General features: G+C 40.3%; 1 protein-coding gene across 23 annotated transcripts in view; it reads right to left on the bottom strand.

Annotated features, from left to right (window-relative positions):
• LOC100346703 (endogenous retrovirus group K member 19 Pol protein) overlaps window positions 1-20,994 on the bottom strand; it is a 313,823-nt gene that overhangs the window by 34,450 nt on the left and 258,379 nt on the right. For 21 of the 23 annotated variants that reach the window (XR_011387357.1, XR_011387355.1, XM_070071120.1 and 18 more), the window contains one exon: window positions 8,767-8,906. Coding sequence is in view for 5 of the 23 variants with exons in the window: in XM_070071132.1 (XP_069927233.1) it covers window positions 8,767-8,906 (140 nt within the window). In the remaining 18 variants the exon portion in view is untranslated. Of the gene's footprint in view, window positions 1-8,766; window positions 8,907-9,565; window positions 15,760-20,994 lie in introns of those variants that run through there. The other 2 variants (XM_070071129.1, XM_070071134.1) reach the window with 2 other exon arrangements.

The raw sequence follows: 20,994 nt of genomic DNA on the forward strand, positions 1-20,994 counted from the left end.
TAACCTACTTTTCATATTTTTTAGGTTTTTCTAAATGACTCATATCCTGTGAATTAAGATATACATTTGTATATCAAAATATAGTTAGCAAACTGTTGAAATCTTTACTTAATGTATGCTAAACTGATCTTCTGTATATAAAGAGAATTGAAAATGAATCCTCATGTGAATGGAAGGGGAGAGGGAATGGGAAAGGGGAGGGTTGCGGGTGGGAGGGACGTTATGGGGGGGAAGCCATTGTAATCCATAAGCCGTTTGGAAATTTATATTCATTAAATAAAAGTTAAAAAATATATATATATATAGTTGGTTCCATTTTTCTCTTGGTGACTTCAGGTGTAGTCAGCCCCAGGATGGTTTGTACAAGTATTTTCCAAAGAGTTTATACTAGAGTATGGCAGCTTGGGGGATCATCTAAGCAAAGAATGCACCACCACCCAGGATTCCAAAGATACTTGCTTAAATACAACAGAGAATAATCTGCTCTGCCCTGGAAGGAACTATAATAATGCAATTTCTTTTCCTCTTCTCTTGCAATAGAGGTAGTGCCAGGGGTTCATTCTATTTTAAAGAAGGTAAACATATTCTTTATTAAAGTTTTCTTTAGCATTAACCATAATAACAGGAATAATCTTTTTCTCATATACTGTGTCTTTCTTTGGATAGTGTATATTTCACATCATTCTTCTGTTTGTATTTAAGAAAACTATCCTAAAAGCATAGAAGTCCAATTTTTATATAATATTTTCTCCAACTATACTTCAGAAATGAGTTAATTTTATGAAATATAAAACATGAAAATTTAAAAAGATGCAATAGTTTCCATTTCAATTCTGTGTGTTCCAGTTACATGAACTGTGTTTTTAAATAGAAACAGCTACCTATGAGGTGAATGACCACTTATAAATGGGAAAACGGGTAAACTGTTGACAAATATTTAATGGGAAAAGTTAAAGTCACACAAGATATATCAATCTAGTGAAATAACAAAATGAACTTTTTAAGGGAAAAGTAATCACATAAAAAGACTTATTTATTGACAGATAAAAACCAACTTCATTATTCTGCATAATAAGATTTAAAACCAAAGCAAGCGAAAACCTAGCCCAAGTTTTCAACTTTCAGGAAGTGGGTGAGAATGTAGCTATCAGTACACAGAATGGGGATTTAGGGAAGCCCTGGGGATCCAATTAGTTTAGCACCTGCAACTAGACTTCCCCTATGAGAACATCTCTACAAACAACAGGTGACATGTTTCCTTACAGACGCATTATGTGTGAGGATGTGTGCGTCTGTATTCAGTGCATGGAAGGCCAGACAAGCTCTGCTCTTGTTGTCTATGATACTTTGAAAGTTGAAATGTGGGAACCCTGACTGTCAAATTATGTCACTAATATTTATATTGGCTCTTTTCAGTTTCAAGACTGAAAAATAATGAAAATGAATTTACTGCTTTCTCTAGGAACACTATTATTAGAGTGATTAATAAATAGAGCAATCAAGCTGAACCTATATAATTGATCAATACACATCTTCATTGATTTTCAGTGGAGATGGAAATATAATTCACATAAAAATGGTGAATACTTGTACCAGTTAAAGAGAAAGAGAAAGGAAGTAGTAGTTTGTAAGTATCAGGTTCAGTGTGAATGTTATAACACAGAATTACTTCTTTCCCCAGCCATCGACCGTATGCAGAATTACTTTCTTTGAGGTGAAAGATCATTCAATTTCTTAGGTTCCAGAGTTCCCACAGAGAAAGTTATTGTAAAATCCAGCACTGCATTTTGTTAGGTCCATCAGTTGCAACTCTAAAACATTCAAAGTTTTACTTAAGGAGAAAATTAGGTTTATAACTTCTTTGCTCAATGGCCTTATTTCTGGTACAAAAGGAGAAGACAGTGTGAGATTTCAATCAGAAGAAAGCACTACACTCAATGTCTGTAACTTTCTACAGTGCTAGGAGCTCTAAAATGGACAGCACAAGAATTACAAGAATCATTTCTTAGGGCCTGCACCGCAGCTCAATAGGCTAATCCTCTGCCTGCGGCGCCGGCACACCGGGTTCTAGTCCCAGTCGGGGCGCTGGATTCTGTCCCGGTTGCTCCTCTTCCAGGCCAGCTCTCTGCTATGGCCAGGGAGTGCAGTGGAGGATGGCCAAAGTGCTTGGGCCCTGCACCCCATGGGAGACCAGGAGAAGAACCTGGCTCCTGGCCTCGGATCAGCGTGGTGCGCCGGCCACAGCACGCCAGCTGCAGTGGCCATTGTGGGGTGAACCAAAGGAAAAGGAAGACCTTTCTCTCTGTCTCTGTCTCTGTCTCTCTCACTGTCCACTCTGCCTGTCAAAAAACTAAAAATAAAAAAATAAATTTTAAAAAAAATCATTTCTTAGAAATGAAACCTTGGGGAGCCGGCGCCATGGCTCACTTGGTTAATCCTCCGCCTTGCGGCGCCAGCATCCCATATGGGCACCGGGTTCTAGTCCTGGTTGCTCCTCTTCCAGTCCAGCTCTCTGCTGTGGCCCGGGAGGGCAGTGGAGGATGGCCCAAGTGCTTGGGCCCTGCACCTGCATGGGAGACCAGGAGGAAGCACCTGGCTCCTGGTTTCTGATTGGCGCAGCGCTGGCTGTAACAGCCATTTGGGAGGTGAACCAATGGAAGGAAGACCTTTCCCTCTCTCTCTCTCACTATCTAACTCTATCTGTCAAAAAAAAAAAAAAATGAAACTTTGGGGCCGGCACCATGGCACTGTGGGTTAATCCTCCACCTGCAGCACCAGCATCCCATATGGGCACTGGTTCTAGTCCCAGCTGCTTCTCTTCCAATCCAGCTCTCTGCTATGGCCTGGGAAAGCAGTGGAAGACAGCCCAAGTGCTTGGACCCCTGCTTCCACGTGGGAGAATGGGAAGAAGCTCCTGGCTACTGGCTTCAGATCGGCACAGCTGCAGCCGTTGCAGCCATTTGAGGAGTAAACCAGCAGAGGGAAGACCTTTCTCTCTGTCTCTTCCTCTCACGCTCTGTAACTCTACCTCTCAAATAAATAAATAAAAAATCTTAAAAAAAAGAAAAAAAGGAAATGAAACCTTGACATAGAAATAAAAGGCTGCGGCACCGGCACACCAGGTTCTAGTCCCGGTCGGGGCACCAGATTCTGTCCCGGTTGCCCCTCTTCCAGGCCAGCTCTCTGCTGTGGCCAGGGAGTGCAGTGGAGGATGGCCCAAGTGCTTGGGCCCTGCCCCTGCATGGGAGACCAGGAGAAGCACCTGGCTCCTGGCTTCGGATCAGCGCGATGCGCCAGCTGTGGTGGCCATTGGAGGGTGAACCAATGGCAAAAGGAAGACCTTTCTCTCTGTCTCTCTCTCTCACTGTCCGCTCTGCCTGTTAAAAAAATAAAAAATAAATAAAAATTTAAAAATTTAAAAAAGGAATAAAAGGAATAAAAGGCTTGAGTGTATCGTGCCTGGAACCAAAATGGTAGCTGAGTAAGAGGCTCCAGTGACCAACCACCTCACTGCAGAGACAACAACATGAACAGCCGTACACACACATACACACACACAAAGTCAGCTTCACAAGAGCTATAGAGGTTCCTCCATACAACAATATAGAGGGTCCTCAAAAAATGAAAATGTAACTACCAAATGATCCAACAATCCCACCTCTAGGTATATATCCAAGGGAAATAAAATCCAACTGTCAAAGAAACATCTGCACTAATGTATTTATTGCCACACTATTCACAATAGCCAAGAAAAGGAAACAATCTAAGAAGCCATCTACCAAGGAGAGGAAAGAAAATGTATTTTGTATGTGTGTGTATGTGTCTGAGTGTGTATGAATATTATTCAAACATATAAAGATGGAATCGTGCCATTGACAACAATATGAATGGAAGTGGAGATTATCGTGAAAAATTTAAAAAAATTCAAGCACAGAATAAATAGCACATGATCATACTCACATGTGGAGTCTAAAAATAGGTGATCTCATTAAAGTTCAAAATATAATGGTGGTTACCAGAGGCTGGGGAGGGAAGTATGGAAGAAGAAATGGGGAAAGGTTGACTGATGGGTGTAGGTTGATTGATGGGTGTACTAGGTTGTAATTAGAAAGGTAGAAGAAGTTCTGGACTTCTATTACACAGTAGGGTGACTACAGATAGTGTACCATATATTTTTCTATTTTATTTTATTTTATTTTATTAAGATTTATTTATTTATTTGAAAGTCAGAGTTACAGAGAGACAGAGGTAGAGAGAAAGGGAGAGAAGGAGAGAGAGGAAGAAAAAGAGACAGAGACATAGATAGAGACAGAAAAATCTTCCATTCACTGATTCACTCTCCAAATGTTTGCAACAGCCAGAGCTGGACTGATCTGAAGCCAGGAGCCAGGAGCTTCCTCCAGGTCTCCCATGCAGGTGCAGAGGCCCAAGGAACTTGGACCATCTTCTACTGCTTTACCAGGGCATAGCAGAGACCTGGATCGGAAATGGAGCAGCCAGGAAAAGAACTGGTGCCCATATGGGATGCTGGCATTGCAAACAGCAGCCTTACCCACTATGCCACTGCACTGGCCCCTCTCTCTTTTAAAAACCAAGAATAATGGAGTTTGGATACTTTCACTATAAAGAAATGTTAAATATTTGAAAGGATAAATATATTTACCCTGATTGAATATTACAGAAGTTACACATGTAAAAAAAATTACATAATGCCCTATAAAAATCACAATTTTTATTTCTCTGTTAATTTTTTTAAATAAAAAATAGTTCAAGGGGAGCCAGCATTGTCAGACAGCAGGGTAAGCCGCCACCTGCAAGGCCAGCACCCCACATCGAAGTGCCAGGTCAAGGTGCAGGCTGCTCCACTTCTGCTGATGTGCCTGGGAAAGAAACAGAAGATGGCCCAAAGTACTTGGGCCCCTGCCACCCATGAAGAAGACCAGATGAAGTTCTAAGTCCTGGCTTCAGCCTGGCCCAGCTCCAGCTGTTGCAGCTACTGTGCAGTGAACTAGCAGATGGAAGATCTCTCTCTCTCTCTCTCTCTCTCTCTGTCCTTCTGTCTCTCTGTCTTCCTCTCTCTGTCACTCCATCTTTCAAATAAACAAACCTTTAAAAATAATTCAAAAAGGAGAATCTTTTTTTTCCTACTGAGGATTAATTTCACTTGCTTTTAATTATTAGGCAAAGGTGAAGGATATAGAGCCATTTAATAACAAGAGGCTATACTCAACTAAATAAAAATAGAATATAAAAAGTTGATTACCATACATGGCCAGTCACTATAATTAACCTATTTTAAAGCATATCAGTGTATCATTTAAAATGAAGTGGTTTTGATAATGTTTATTTCAGTTAACTAATGTTTATATTAAAATGGATAATTATCAAGACAAAAATGTTTTAAAACACCAAATTATGCTTGCCATCAGAGAATACTGCTCCTTCATTACGACTAAGCAAACTCAAGAAATTAACTATTTCAGTAAATATACTTCACTATTGGAAGTGAATTACATATCTTACAATTATGTACTTCTATTTTTATATGCATATTACATTTAGCCCTTTTTGGTCAATTCAACAGCAAACACAGACGTTCAAAAGCTTTACCTTGGCTTAATATAGGCTATAAATCAGGAAGCACACCCCATACTGTGAAATGCATTTAATCAACTCCAAAGACTTCAGCTGTTAAAGTTGCCACAAAGCTTAGCCTCATTCTCTAGAAAGCGGAGCCTTCAGCAAGGAATGAAGTGCGGATGCATCCCTGGAGAGGTGCACAACAAGAGAATGAGGAATGAAGAAAAGGGAAGTGAAGAAAGCAAAGGTGCGAATCACCGTGAAGTGATGCTGTAGATGACTCTCAACTCTTCACAAGCAGTGAAGCAAGACAGCTCAGCAAACCCAACAGACCTGGGTATGGGTCTTCTCTCGACAAGACACAAAAAGAAACTGTGGGGACTAGTTTCACCATTAAGGACAGAGGTCCTACTTGGGGAGAAAGTGCACAGTGACTCCTGTTGTTGATTTAACAATTGACACTCTTGTTTATGGCGTCAGTAATCACCCGAGGCTCTCGTCATGAGCTGCCAAGGCTATGGAAGCCTCTTGAGTTCACCAACTCTGATCTTATTTAGACAGGGCCATAGTCAAAGTGGAAGTTCTCTCCTCCCTTCAGAGAAAGGTACCTCCTTCTTTGATGGCCCGTTCTTTCCACCGGGATCTTACTCACAGAGATCTTTCATTCAGGTCATTTTTTGCCACAGTATCTTGGCTTTCCATGCCTGGGAAACTCTCATTGGCTTTAAAAGACAGACCCAAATGCCTTAAGGGCTGATTCTGAGGCCAGAGTGATGTTTAGGGCATTTGCCATTCTATGAGTCTGCTGTGTATCTGCTTCCCATGTTGGATTGTTCTCACCTTTTTAATTCTATCTATTATTATTAGCAGGCACTGGTTTTATTTATGTGATCCCTTTGTCTTCAAACAGTACTTTATTCTTTGTGTGTCTATGTGAGTGCAAACTGTTGAAATCTTTACTTAGTATAGAGTTGATCTGTATATAAAGATAATTAAAAATGAATCTTAATGAAGAATGGGATGGGAAAGGGAATAGGAGATAGGATGGTTTGTGGGTGGGAGGGTGGTTATGGTAGAAAGAACCACTATAATCCAAAAGTTGTACTTTCAAAATTTATATTTATTAAATAAAAGTTTCATATTTAAAAAAAACTGTGGAGGCCAGCGCTGTGGCATAGTGGTGCCATACAGGCACCAGTTCGAGACCCGGCTGCTCTACTTCCGATCCAGCTCTCTGCTGTGGCCTGGGAAAGCAGTTGAAGATGGTCCAAGTCCTTGGGCCCCTGCACCCACGTGGGAGACCCAGGAGAAGTTCCTGGCTCCTGGATCCTGGCTCCTGGTTCCTGGCTCCTGGCTTTGGATAGGCCCAGCTCTGGCCATTGGAGCCATCTGTGGAGTGAACCACTTTATGGAAGATCTCTCTCTTTCTCTCTGCCTCTGCCTACCTTTAACTCTGCCATTCAAATAAATAAATATATATATATAAATCTTTAAAAAAAAAAAGAAAAAAAGAAAGTGTGCCTTGAAACAGTCAATACAAAGTGCAGAAGAGAATATATTTGCCTGGCTCCCTCCTGACTTGTTTTCCCATCATTGCCTGTTGGGTAGTTAACTCTCTCGCACTCTGAAGCTCTCATCTGACAGCCCCACCAAGCAACTTCACCTTACAAGATCTTATCCCTATAGCCTGGTCTTTCACCAGGTCCTGATGTGCTAAGAGGAGCTTCAAACTCTGGGCATGTGTCTGGCTGGCTTGACCCAATGTCGTGGCTGTGGAGTGAGGTCAAGTAGTCACTATTTAAGATGATTTTTTTAACTTCCAAATAAGAGAGAACATGTGTCATTTGTCTTTCTATGTCTGGCTTATTCCATATAGCCTGATACTCTCCAGTCTCAACTATCTTGCTGTGAATGTCAGAATTTCATTCCTTCTTATGGCTGAATAAGATTCCAGTGTACATACATATGCCACACTTTTCTTTAGCCAGTCATCCAGTGATGAACATCTTCATCAATGCCATTCATAGCTATTGTGACAGTAACTGCAATGAACATGGGAGTAACAGTACCTCTCCCATATGCTGATTTTATTTCCTTCAAATTATATTCTGAAGTAGAAAAGCTGGGTCCTATGGTAGATCTATTTTTAGTCTGTTGATGAATTTCCATACCATTCTCCATAATGGCTATTCTAATCTGCATTCCCACCAACAGAGTATGAAACTTCTCTTTCCTCCACATCCTCACCAGTATTTGCTTATTTTCCCTTTTTGATAACAACCATTTTATCTAGAGTGACTTAATTTGCATTTCCCTGAAGGCTACTGGTATTAAGACTTTTTTCATATTTTTTTGCCATTTCTATCTCCTCTTATGAGAAATAGATAGATAGATAGATAGATCCAGACCCTTTCCTCATGTCTTAAATGGATTGTTTAGTCTTCTTTTATTACCAAGGATATGGCCTCCGCCCAGACCAGTTCTAGAGGCCAGAACTGAGCAGACCTCACTTTTGTCCAATGAGGTAGCCATGTAACTGAAGTAAATAGCAGCTCAAGATTTAGTAGGGGAACATGCCTAGGAAATAAGAGACTGATGTACATTGTAACATTAGAAAAAGGAATAGCTCAGAATGGAATAAACAAGCAAGATACACACAAGAAAGCTTCCTGGTAAACAAACCACTTTGTGGAAGCAGTATGAAATCCCCCTGCTGACTAAATTCCACATGTCACTCCAACTCTCAGGCCATTTCCACTCGACATCCTGAAAATTGCCACACCATCCATGACAGTTTGTCAAAGCAGTGAAGAATAAATCCAAGCTACTAGCATGAGTGTTTCAGCAAAGACAATGAGTGATGCACATGCAACTGATTCCACAACACACTGAAGGCAGACAGTAATGGCTGCTGTATCCAGAGCCCCTTTCTCCCTAGATGCTGAATCTGCTGTGGGCATCAACACTGTCCTTATGAGCAATTACATCTGTAAACCTTACCTGTCATGCCTAACATTACCTGAGAGAGAAACATCCATGAGATCTGGGAGTAAAATTACAAAAGGAAGTAAATAGTTTTCCAAAAGTTATATTCCTTTTCCAACTGCCCAGGGAGAATAACTTACAGTAGTAGTTATGTAGGGGTTGTTGAGAATTACTACCAAAACGTTGGCTTCTGCTTCTTACCTCTGATGCTGAAAAAACAAGGGTATTTTCAGTGGCCAACCTCCCTCTGGATCAATATTCTGGAGATATCGTTCATTCCATCTCATGTGGCTGCAACAAGGGGTGAGGATGATTTGTCTGTTCATGTCGATGGACTTTTCCTGAAAGAAAAAAAATTCTGGGTCAAGTGTGTCATTCAGACCACCTACAGTCCTTGGAGAAAATGGTGACACTTGAGTCCCTCAGAGTTTCACTGAATAATATTTGTGTGTGGTGGGAGTTTAGAAATCTTCATGTGTATTAAAAATAATTTTAAGTGATTCCAAAATAAAGGTTACTAACAGTGACTCACAGTCATTTCCAGAAAAACAAAACAGTCTACTTGGTGCACATAAATGCTTTTGAAAATTGAAAAAGCATCATCTGATATCTCAGGGATTCTTTCCATAGTAAAGGTGCTAAGGGTTCAAGCTGAGATTCCCATTACAGACCTAAGGACAAGCATACTCCTGTGCTGTTAATTAATAACCAAGACCTATGATCCCACCCCCCACCAATGAAGAGCTTTGAAGCAGTTCTGACTTGATCTCCCAACACTGATACCTTAATTAGAAGTGTAAAGGGGCCGGTGCCGCGGCTCAATAGGCTAATCCTCCGCCTTGCGGGGCTGGCACACCAGGTTCTAGTCCCAGTCGGGGCGCCCGGATTCTGTCCCGGTTGCCCCTCTTCCAGGCCAGCTCTCTGCTGTGGCCAGGGAGTGCAGTGGAGGATGGCCCAAGTGCTTGGGCCCTGCACCTGCATGGGAGACCAGGATAAGTACCTGGCTCCTGCCATCGTCGGGTCAGCGTGGTGCGCCGGCCGCAGCGTGCCGGCCACGGCGGCCATTGGAGGGTGAACCAACGGCAAAAGGAAGACCTTTCTCTCTGTCTCTGTCTCTCTCACTGTCCACTCTGCCTGTCAAAAAAAAAAAAAAAGTATAAAGGAACACGATCATAGAACATCAGGGAAAAATCATACTGAAGTTTTATTCAAGGAAAACTCCTATTTTCTTTTTTCCTTCAATTATTCTACTTTGTCAATTTTGTGATTAATATGAGATACTTTTTATTTTATGGAGTACTGTGCAATATGTCAACACATATACACAGCATAAAACAATCAAACCAGACAACTAGCCTTTCCATTTATAAACTTTTATTTGTATTTGGAGCCTACCAGCTCTTCCTTTCCAATCCTTTTATCATATGTAACATGGTATTGTGAACTACAGTCACCTCCACTGTGCTATGGTGCTATTGAATGTGTCACTTGTATCTAAATGGGTTAGCAAGTGGTACCCAATCTCCCTCTATTCCTGCTCTGCTACCCCTCTCAACCTCTAGTAGTCACTATTTAAGATGATTTTTTTAACTTCCAAATAAGAGAGAACATGTGTCATTTGTCTTTCTATGTCTGGCTTATTCCATATAGCCTGATACTCTCCAGTCTCAACTATCTTGCTGTGAATGTCAGAATTTCATTCCTTCTTATGGCTGAATAAGATTCCAGTGTACATACATATGCCACACTTTTCTTTAGCCAGTCATCCAGTGATGAACATCTTCATCAATGCCATTCATAGCTATTGTGACAGTAACTGCAATGAACATGGGAGTAACAGTACCTCTCCCATATGCTGATTTTATTTCCTTCAAATTATATTCTGAAGTAGAAAAGCTGGGTCCTATGGTAGATCTATTTTTAGTCTGTTGATGAATTTCCATACCATTCTCCATAATGGCTATTCTAATCTGCATTCCCACCAACAGAGTATGAAACTTCTCTTTCCTCCACATCCTCACCAGTATTTGCTTATTTTCCCTTTTTGATAACAACCATTTTATCTAGAGTGACTTAATTTGCATTTCCCTGAAGGCTACTGGTATTAAGACTTTTTTCATATTTTTTTGCCATTTCTATCTCCTCTTATGAGAAATAGATAGATAGATAGATAGATCCAGACCCTTTCCTCATGTCTTAAATGGATTGTTTAGTCTTCTTTTATTACCAAGTTTTTTTAGTTCCTTTTATATTCTGGGTGCTAATCCTTTATAAGATTCATGACTTATGAATATTTTCTCCCATTCTGTTGGTTGTCTCTAAGCTCTGTTAACTGTTTCCTATACTATGCAAAAGTTTCCTAATTTTATATATCCCGTTTGTCTAGTTTTGCTTTTTATAAGCTTTTGTTTTATCCAAAAGTCATCGCTTATAGTGATGTCTTGAAGCATTCAACGTATGTTTTCTTATAGAATTTTCATAGTTTCAGTTCTTACATTGTAGGTCTTGGATCAATTTTGAGTTGATTTTTGTATAGGGAGAGACATAGGGGGTCTAGCTTTAATTTTCAGAATATAGATTTTCCCAGAACCATTTATTGAACATATTGTACTTTCTCCAGTGTAAGTTTCTGGCAGCTTTTTTGAAGATCGGTAGACTTCAGATGAATAGACTAATTCTTGGAATCTCTGTTCAGTTCCATTAGTCAATGTGTCTGTTTTTATGCCAATATCATGCTGCTTAGTTACAATAGCTCCGCAGCATATGTTGAGATCTCGTGTTGTGATGCCCCCAGTTTCATTCTTTTGGTTTTAAATTGCTTTGTAAATTCACGGTCTTTGGCTTCCAAATTAATATTAGGATTTTTTCCTAGTTCTATGTGGAATATCATCAGTATTTTGATAGGGATTGTGTTGAATATGTAAATTGCTTTGAGTAGTATGTACATTTTAATAATACCTACTACCAATCATTGAACATGAGAGGTGTCTCTATTGTATGTGTATGTCTTCTTCAATTTCAGTGTTATGCAATTTCTTCTTTAAATTTGTTTCACATCCATGGCTAAATTTCTTCCCAGGTATTTTATTTTTGTGGCTATTGGGAATGATAGTACCCTTAAAATGTCTATATAATGTCTAAAAAATAATGCTGATTTCTATGTGTTGATTTTGTATCCTGTAACTTTACTGAAATTATCACTTCTAATGCTCTCTTGCTGGAATATTTAGGATTTTCTATATACAGAACCATGTCATCTGTAATTGGGATAATTCAACTTCCTCCTTTTCAATTTGTGTGCCTTTTTTTTCCACTAGACAATAGTTCTGGCTAAAATTTCCAGTAAAACATTGAATAAAAGCAGAATTAACAGCCATGTCTGGTTCCAGATCTCAGAGGACAGGCTTCCAGGGTTTGGCCATTCATTATGATGTTGACTGTGGATTTTTCATATACAGCTTTAATTATGTTGAGATACTTAACTCACTTGAGACTTTTATCATAAATATATGTTTACTTTTATTAAATGCTTTTTCTGCCTGTGTTGAGATGTTCATATGAAGATATTACATTCACTGATTTGTTCTTACCAAACCATCCCTGCATCCCTGGGATAAATCCTCACTTAACCACGATGAATGATCTTTTTTATGTATTGTTGGGTTAATTTGCAAGTAATTTGTTGAGAATTTTTTAATTTCTTCATCCGGGCAACACGCCAATAGCTTTCTTCCTGTTGTTCTGTCCTTGTCTGATCTTAGTATCAAGATAATGATGGCCTTGTAGAATTCATTTGGAAGGGATTTTTTTATTTAAATTTTTGGGACTGGATTGAGCAGAATTGGTGTTAATTATACCTCAATATTTGGTAGAATTAAGCAGCAGAGCCATTTGCTCCTGGGCTTTCCTTTGCTGGAACACTATTATTGATTTAATTTGTTATGGGTCTGTTGAGTGTTCATGGATTAACATTTGTAAGTTATATGTATCCAGAAATTTGTCCATTTCTTCTAGGTTTTCTTATTTGTTGGCATATTCTTGTTCATAATAGTCCCTAATGATCATTTTATTTCTGTGTTTTCAGTTGCAATATTTCCATTATCTGATTTTATTCACACGAATGCTCTTTTATCTTCTTATCGAAAGTTGATTGTTCTTCTCTTTCCAAAAAAACCAACTCTTTATTGGTCTTTTGAACTTTTCTAGTTTCATTTACCTATTTTTTCTTTCTATTAATTTTTGGTTTGGTATATCCTTGGTTTTCTAGGTTCTTGAGATGCACTATTTCTTTATCTGATACCTATTTTTATGTAGGCATTTATTGCTATAAACTTACTACAGATTTTTCTATATTTCATAAGTTTTTATATATTTCCATTTTCACTCATTTAAAGGAATTTTTAAATTTCCTTTTTGACTTTTTCAATAACACACTCTTCTTTGGAAGCATGTAGTTCAGTCTCCAGATATACATATAAAGTCTAGACTTTCTTTTGTTGATGACTTCTAGTTCTATTTCATTGTGGTCAGAAAGCTACATGATATAATTTTGATTTTTTTCGATTTGTTCATACTTGCTTTTTTGTCTAATATATGGTCTATCCTAAAGAATGTTCCATATGCTGATGAAAAAGTAAGCTTATTCTTCAGCTTTTAAAGGAAATGTTATATAAATGTCTGTTGAGTCCATTTGGTCTATAGTTTAGTTTAACTCTGATGTTTCCTTGTTGAGATTTTGTCTGGATAATCTGTCCATTGATGAAAGTAGGGTACTAAAGTCCCCCCCCACACACACACTATTACTGTATTTGATCTTATCTCTCTCAACAGGTCAAATAGTTTTGGCTTTATAAATTGAATGCACCATTATTAGGTGCAAATATGTTTATAATCAATATATCACCTTGTTGAATTCATCAATTGATCATGATATAGAGAACTTATTTGTCTTTTCGTAATTGTCTTAAGACATATTTAGTCCATTATAAGCATAGCTACACTTGCTCACTTCTGGTTTCCTTTTGTAAAGAACAATTTTCCCATCCTTCACTTTCACTCTTTGAGTGTTTTGACTGGTGAAATGAATTTCTTGTAGGCAGCAAGTCATTGGTTTTTGGTTTATCCATTCAGCCAGTCTGTATCTTTTCATTGGGGGATTTAGTATTTATATTCAAGGTTATTACTGATAAGTAATGACCTAGTCCTATCATTTAAAAAAAAAAACTGTCTTCTATTTATTTTGAATATTCTTGCTTTTTTCTGTACTTGGTTTTATACTTTGACATGTTTTCATGAGGGTACTTATCTTTTATTTCTGTATGTAGGATTCCCTTAAGCATCTTTTGTAAGGTTGATCTGATTGTGATAAATCCCCTCAGTTTTTGCTTGTCTTGGAAAGCACTTCTCCTTCATTTGCGAGAGATAGCTTTGCTGTGTTTGTATTCTTGGTTCAGAGTTTTTATTTCAGTAACTGCAATGTATTATTCCATTCCTTTCTAGCATATAAGTTTTTGTTGAGAAATCTGCTAATACTCTAGTGGGGGCCCCCTTAAATGTGACTTATTTGCTCTCACAGATTTTAGACATCTTTTATGTGTTCTTTTCAGAGTTTTACTACAATGTGTCATGGTGAAGATCTTTTCTGGTCATATCTATTTGGGGTCCTATGGGTCTCCTATACTTGGATGCTCAAATATTTCTCAATATTGGAGTGTTTTCCGCTATTATTTCACATAGTTGATTTTCTAGGCTTCTTCTCTTCACCCTCAGGAATCCTCATAATTCAAATATTTGTTCACTTAATGGTGGCCGAATAGTCTGGGAAGCTGTCATTATTCTTTTCTTTTTAAATATTTTTTTCGTCTACTAGGATATTTCAAAAGACCCATCTTCAAGTTTAGATAGTCTTTCTTCTGATTGATCTAGTCTATTGTTGAGGCTTTCAACTGTATTTTTACTTTAACTTATTGACTTCTTTATTTTAAAGATTTATGTTTGATTCTATTTCAAATATCTTCCTTTTTACTTGCTTTATCATTTGTATCATGCATTATTTTCCCAATTAGATTCAACTATCTGTATTTTCTTTTGAGTCTTTAGAAGCCTTAAAAATCACTCTTTTCACCAGTATCTGCTAATAATAATTGATATAATTAAAAAGGAGAGAACAACTCAACATGGGAAGCGGGATACACAGCAGACTCAAGGAATGGCAAATGCCCTAAACAGCACTCTGGCCTCAGAATCAGCCCTTAAGGCATTTGAATCTGGCTAAGAAGCCCATGAGAGTTTCCCAGGCATGGAAAGCCAAGACACTCTGGCAAAAAAAAAAAAAAAAAATGACCTACATGAAAGATCTCTGTGAGATCCCAATGGAAATAATGAGCCATCAAAGAAGGAGGTACCTTTCTCTGAAGGGAGGAGAGAACTTCCACTTTAAGGCCTTGTCTAAATAAGGTCAGAGTTTGTGATCTCAAGAGGCTTCCATAGCCTTGGCAGCTCAAAACAAGAGCCTCCGGTGATTACTGACATCATAAATAAGAGTGTCAATTGTTAAATCAACAACAGGAGTCACTCCCCATGTAGGCTCTCTGTCCTTAATGTGTTTTACTATGTGAATTAACAGTAAAACTAGTACTCAACCAATACTTTATACTTTGTGCGTCTGTGTGGGTGCAATCTGTTGAAATCTTTACTTAGTATATATTAAGTTGATCTTCTGTATATGAAGATAATTAAAAATGAATCAATGGGCCGGCGCCCTGGCTCAATAGGCTAATCCTCCGCTTTGCAGCGCCGGCACACCGGGTTCTAGTCCCAGTCGGGGCGCCGGATTCTGTCCCAGTTGCCCCTCTTCCAGGCCAGCTCTCTGCTGTGGCCAGGGAGTGCAGTGGAGGATGGCCCAAGTACTTGTGCACTGCACCCCATGGGAGACCAGGAAAAGCACCTGGCTCCTGCCATCGGATCAGCACGGTGCGCTGGCCGCAGCGCGCCGGCCGTGGCGGCCATTGGAGGGTGAACCAACAGCAAAGGAAGACCTTTCTCTCTGTCTCTCTCTCTCACTGTCCACTCTGCATGTCAAAAAAAAAAAAAAGAAAGAAAGAAAAGAAAAAAAATGAATCAATGAAGAATGGGATGGAAGAGGCAGTAGGAGATGGGATGGTTTGTGGTTGGGAGGGTGGTTATGGGGGGAAAAACCACTATAATCCAAAAGTTGTACTTTGGAAATGTATATTTATTAAATAAAAATTTCCTAGAAATATATAAAGAAGGAAAAATATCACTCTTTTGTATTTTTAAAAGTTTTTTTTTTATTTGAAAGACAGAGTTACAGAGAAAGAGACCGAGAGACAGAGAGAGATCTTCCATCTGCTGGTTCACTCCCCAAATGGCCGCCCTGTCCAGAGGTGGGCTGGTCCAAAGGCAGCCAGATCTCCTACATGGGAGTAGGGGCCCAAGTACTTGCGCCATCCTCCACTGCTTTCTCAGGCACATTAGCAGGGAGCTGGGTCAGAAGCAGAGTATCCAGGACTAACCTGGTGCCCCCTGGAATCCTGCTACTACAGCACCAGTCCCTTGAATTCTTTACCAGGCATTTCATCAATCCCTTTTCTTTGGAATCTGTTACTAAAGCTTATTGAGTTCCTTTGGTGGTTGCATATGGCCTTACTATTTCATACTTCCTGTTTTCCCACATTGATAATTGTGTAGCTGGCAGATTAGCTGTTTCTATCATTTTTTAAAGATTTATTTGGAAGAGTTACAAAGGGACAGGGAGAGAGATCTTCCATCTGATGGTTCACTCTCTAAATGACTGCAATGACTAGGGCTGGTCCAGGCCAAAGCCAGAAGCTAGAAACTCCAAATGGGTCTCCCACATGGGTAGCAGGGGCCCAAGCAGTCAGGCCATCTTCTGCTGATTTCTCGGACACATTAGCAGGGAGCTGGACCAGAAGCAGAATAGCTAGTATTGGAACAGGGGCCCATGTGGGATTGCCAGCATTGAAGGCTATGGCTTAACCTCCTTACTCACAATAGCAACCCCTATAACTTTTAATAAGATTTTCATCATAAAAGTTTGTTTCCTGGAGATGTGTCTTCTGGTATCAATTTGTTGGTTATTTGGACTTTATTTCTAGTTGGATGCTATCATGTAGTCTGCATATACCTCTTTCCATAGCAATTATTGAAGTGACAGTGGGGGAATGAGACACTAACCTCAATCTCATCAGAGAGGCATGGGCCTTGGCAGTGGCCAATGTCCAGGGCTATGTGAGTGCTGGCTTTCAGTCCAGCTAGGGTTATGGGAGCACTGGCCTGCACTGCTGGAGAGGAGCACAGTAACACAAACCTCCATCCAATGTCTTGGAACCCACCTACTTTTCCTTCTCCAAGCAATTACTCTCCATATTATGCTGCCTTGGGTTGCAGAAGGAACTGAGTCAACAGTCCATGGGCCACCTATGCCATAATGGTAGATCAAATCCTGAACCCAGAAAAGCCCAGGCCAGCACAGTAAGGGGTAGGACAAGGACCACTTTGCTATATGCTGTCTGCTGCTGAGGTACTCTTGCCACTCCAGTCCATTCAACAGTGACAGGTGATGCCAACTAAGATGTATGTTCAATTAACTGGATCCAGGTCAGGTCCACAGGTTCCACCCACAGGCACTGGTCTGGGGAAGGGAATATTAATATCTTCCTTAGTGCTGACTTTACCAGATCCAAGACACAGCCCAGAGCTTACTTTGGTGTGACTATTCCCCAGTGGTTGGAATCTAATCCTTATTGTCTGTCCACAGTTCACTTACTCGCCCCACCCCTCACCAGCATTGCATTAAGCTGAGCTGCACCAAAATCTGAAAGCTGGAGGATCCTGCACTTTCTTATGGATATACAACAAGCCCACAAGAAGCTGGAGGTGATGCAAGCTGAAATACTCATCTATCCTGCCAGAGTGCAGGTCTCCATCTGATGCTACAGAAAATCTAGAGACTCTGTGAGTACTGGCTCAGGATAAACATCTCTGGTGTTTATCTGGTGTCAGGACTCACCAAAGTAGGACTGGCAAAAATTCCAAAGGAAAGCTCTGCACTCGCCTTCCTGCCTCACTCCTCTGTGGTTGAAATCTTACTCCTTGCTCTCTGCCCAAGGTTGGGAGAGAGGAGGTAAAGGCAGTCCCTTAGTTTCCCAGGCTGACATGAAGGTGGTTCGTGCCTGAGTGTCAGAGTCACAAGACCCTGCACAATCCCAGATTACATATCAGGTTTGCACAATACTTGGCGTGATATAAGCTGACCATTCCACTGAGATACAGGTCTCCCTGTCTGTGAGCACTGGTCTGCTGATACTTTGGGATTTATCTGGTGTTGGATCTCACTGCAAGAGTTCTGGCTCTGGGCTTAAACACAAGTCCTAAATTCATTTTCCCACCCTACTCCCAAGTGGCTGGAATCTTGCTCTCCTGTTTGCCAGAGATTGGGTCAAGGCAGGGACAATAAGGGATTGATGAAAGTGACTGCCTAAGGAGAGTGCAAAGGCTCAGTGTACAGGTATTGGGCTAGCGGCAGAGGCCCTGGGACCTTGTCAGACTCCAGGTTTCACTGTGACAGAACTGATCCTCTGTTTCAAGTCTAAGGTCTGGACTTAATTCTATCTCCTTCCCTGTATGGGAGACATCTCTACCCATACTGGGCTACTTGGAGCAGGGGAAAGGGTGATGTGGCAAGTCTTTCCTCCCTGGCTCTTTTTATGTATTTTTTTCTCCTTACACTAAAACCACATACTAGAGTTTCTCATCTGGCCTCCTTACCTTCCGTGAAAGTGATTTGATGTGTGAATAGCTGTCCAAACTGGTGTCTCTGTGGGGAGGTGATTGAAGTTTCTTACTCAGCCACCATCTTACTCTACCTCCAAATCTGCTATCTTACTTTATGCCCTCCAAGCACCAAAATCTTAACTACAATTTTCATTTCAATGTGCAGCCAGTTCATGTGACTATCAACATTTGTTTAAAATCTGCCCTTTATCTGAAGGATCCTTTAACTCAGATGTGTACAAACATGAGAGTCTCTGCTAAACATAAGATTTTGTAATACAGATTTTACTACATATTTCAAATATGTTTCTTGGAAGCAAAATCATAGATATTACACACAAAGGAAGCATTGGGTTATTTACATAATTCCAAACATAAGTTTCTGGAAACATCTCTCATGTGTTTTAACCACAAACCCATGAAAGTATTTAAATGGATTAAAGGCTTAAGTATTTGAGAAGAATTTTGAAGGAAAGTTTTCTCTGGGGAGACCTCTATCCCATGTCCCACAATGGAAGTAGCTACTCTTCACCACAATTCTATGAGAGTGCTAACAGGGCCACTTGGAGGGTTTGATATATTGTGCAGGTTGGAGACACAGGAAAAAAATAGTTGGATGCACACATTAAGAATGAGAGAGGGGCCTGGCACTGTGGCACAGCAAGTTAAAGCCCCGGCCTGCAGCGCCAGCATCCCATCTGGGCACTGGTTCAATTCCTGGCTGCTCCACTTCCAACCCAGCTCTATGGTGTGGTCTGAGAAAGCAGTAGAAGATGGGCCAAGTGCTTGGGCCCTTGCACCCACATGGGAGACCCGAAAGAAGCTCTTGGTTCCTGGCTTCAGATCAACTCAGCTTTGGCCATTTCAGCCAGTTGGGGCGTGAACCAATGGATGGAAGACCTCTCTCTCGCTCTCTTGCTCTACCTCTCTAACTCTATCTTTCAAATAAATAAAATAAGTATTTAAAAAAAAAAAGAATGAGAGAGGAGGCAGCTTGTTATTTTGAAAAATGAAGAAAAATAATAGGGATCAGCTTATAAATCCAGACTCAGCATTAAAAATGTGTGAATAGTTTTCATGTACCAAGTATAATAGGGATCACACAAGACATCTAGTGTGGAATGATCTTAGATCCTGCAAAGAGAACCACATGGCCACTGACCAGAACAGAGAATTTGAAGGTATCAAGAAATCCCAAAGACTTAAGAAAGGAGTTAGAAGGCCAGCGCCACGGCTCACTAGGCTAATCCTCCACCTGCAGTGCCAGCACCCCAGGTTCTAGTCCCAGTTGGGGCGCCGGATTCTGTCCTGGTTGCTCCTCTTCCAGTCCAGCTCTCTGCTGTGGCCAGGGGAAGGCAGTAGAGGATGGCCCAAGTGCTTGCGCCCTGCACCCGCAGGGGAGACCAAGAGAAGCACCTGGCTCCTGGCTTCGGATCAGCACAACACTGGCCATGGCGGCCATTGGGGGATGGACCAACGGAAAAGGAAGACCTTTCTCTCTGTCTCTCTCTCTCTCTGTCTAACTCTGCCTGTCAAAAAAAGGAAGGAAGGAAGGAAGGAAGGAAGGAAGGAAGGAAGGAAGGAAGGAAGGAAGGAAGGAAGGAAGGAAGAGAAAGAAAGAAAGAAAGAAAGAAAGAAAGAAAGAAAGAAAGAAAGAAAGAAAGAAAGAAAGAAAGAAAGAAAGAGAGAAGTTAGAAACTATTCAAAATAGAATGCACACGCTATGGTGAAAGGACTTTCGGTGAGATACTCCCGTAACCAGGGGAAGGAGAGAGCTTCTGAATAATCCTTAGAAAGAGAAGGAGTCAACTTCAATATTCTGATAGCCCCAGAGAACATTGCCAATGCTTGCCTAAGGTTTAAGTGTGTGCCCCAAAGTTTTACATGCTAGAAGCTGTTTACCCAGTATGGCAATACTGAGCAGTGGTGGAATCTTTATGAGGTGAATCCTAGCTGATTAGGTTTCTCAGAGGAATTAATGCTCTTCTCTCTGGAGTATATTCTCTCTCTTGCAGGAAGTCCAACAAGAATGAATTGTTGGGAGCAAGCCTGTTACTTCCCCCGACTCTCTTTTGCTTTCTGTCTCTCCACATGACTAATAGTTCCTTCTTCCGCATACACTCTTGCCTTGGGGTGGCATCTGCCATCATGCCTCACCAAACTGGAGCAGATGCTCTCACCATTCTCTTAAATCTCTAGAACTGTGAGCTAAATATTCATAAACTTCATTTCTTTGCAATGTATTCAGTCTCAGGTATTTTGCTATAGCAACAGAAAATGGACAGACATAGCATAGTACCAGTCTGTGTAACATCAATCCATGAACAACTCTCCCACCTTCTTTATTCTTCTCCCGCAACCCTTCCTCTATACATAGACTACAGAGTGATCAGAAAAAAAACTACCAGGTCAAGGAAAGGGGATACATATGAGAAATTAAGTGACAGAGAGGCAACCAACTACATATTTTTCACAACTTTAGGATTTCTGATTGCATCAGGCTTAAGTTAAAATACGCAGAAACCTCAGTTTCAGTTCTAGAGTTTTGATTAGTATATATGACTAGATATTTTAGTTACTACTAGAGGCTGTGTCAGAACTTAAAGTTACCAG

The sequence above is a fragment of the Oryctolagus cuniculus genome, chromosome 3, assembly GCF_964237555.1.
Source record: "Oryctolagus cuniculus chromosome 3, mOryCun1.1, whole genome shotgun sequence".
NCBI lineage: Eukaryota > Metazoa > Chordata > Mammalia > Lagomorpha > Leporidae > Oryctolagus > Oryctolagus cuniculus.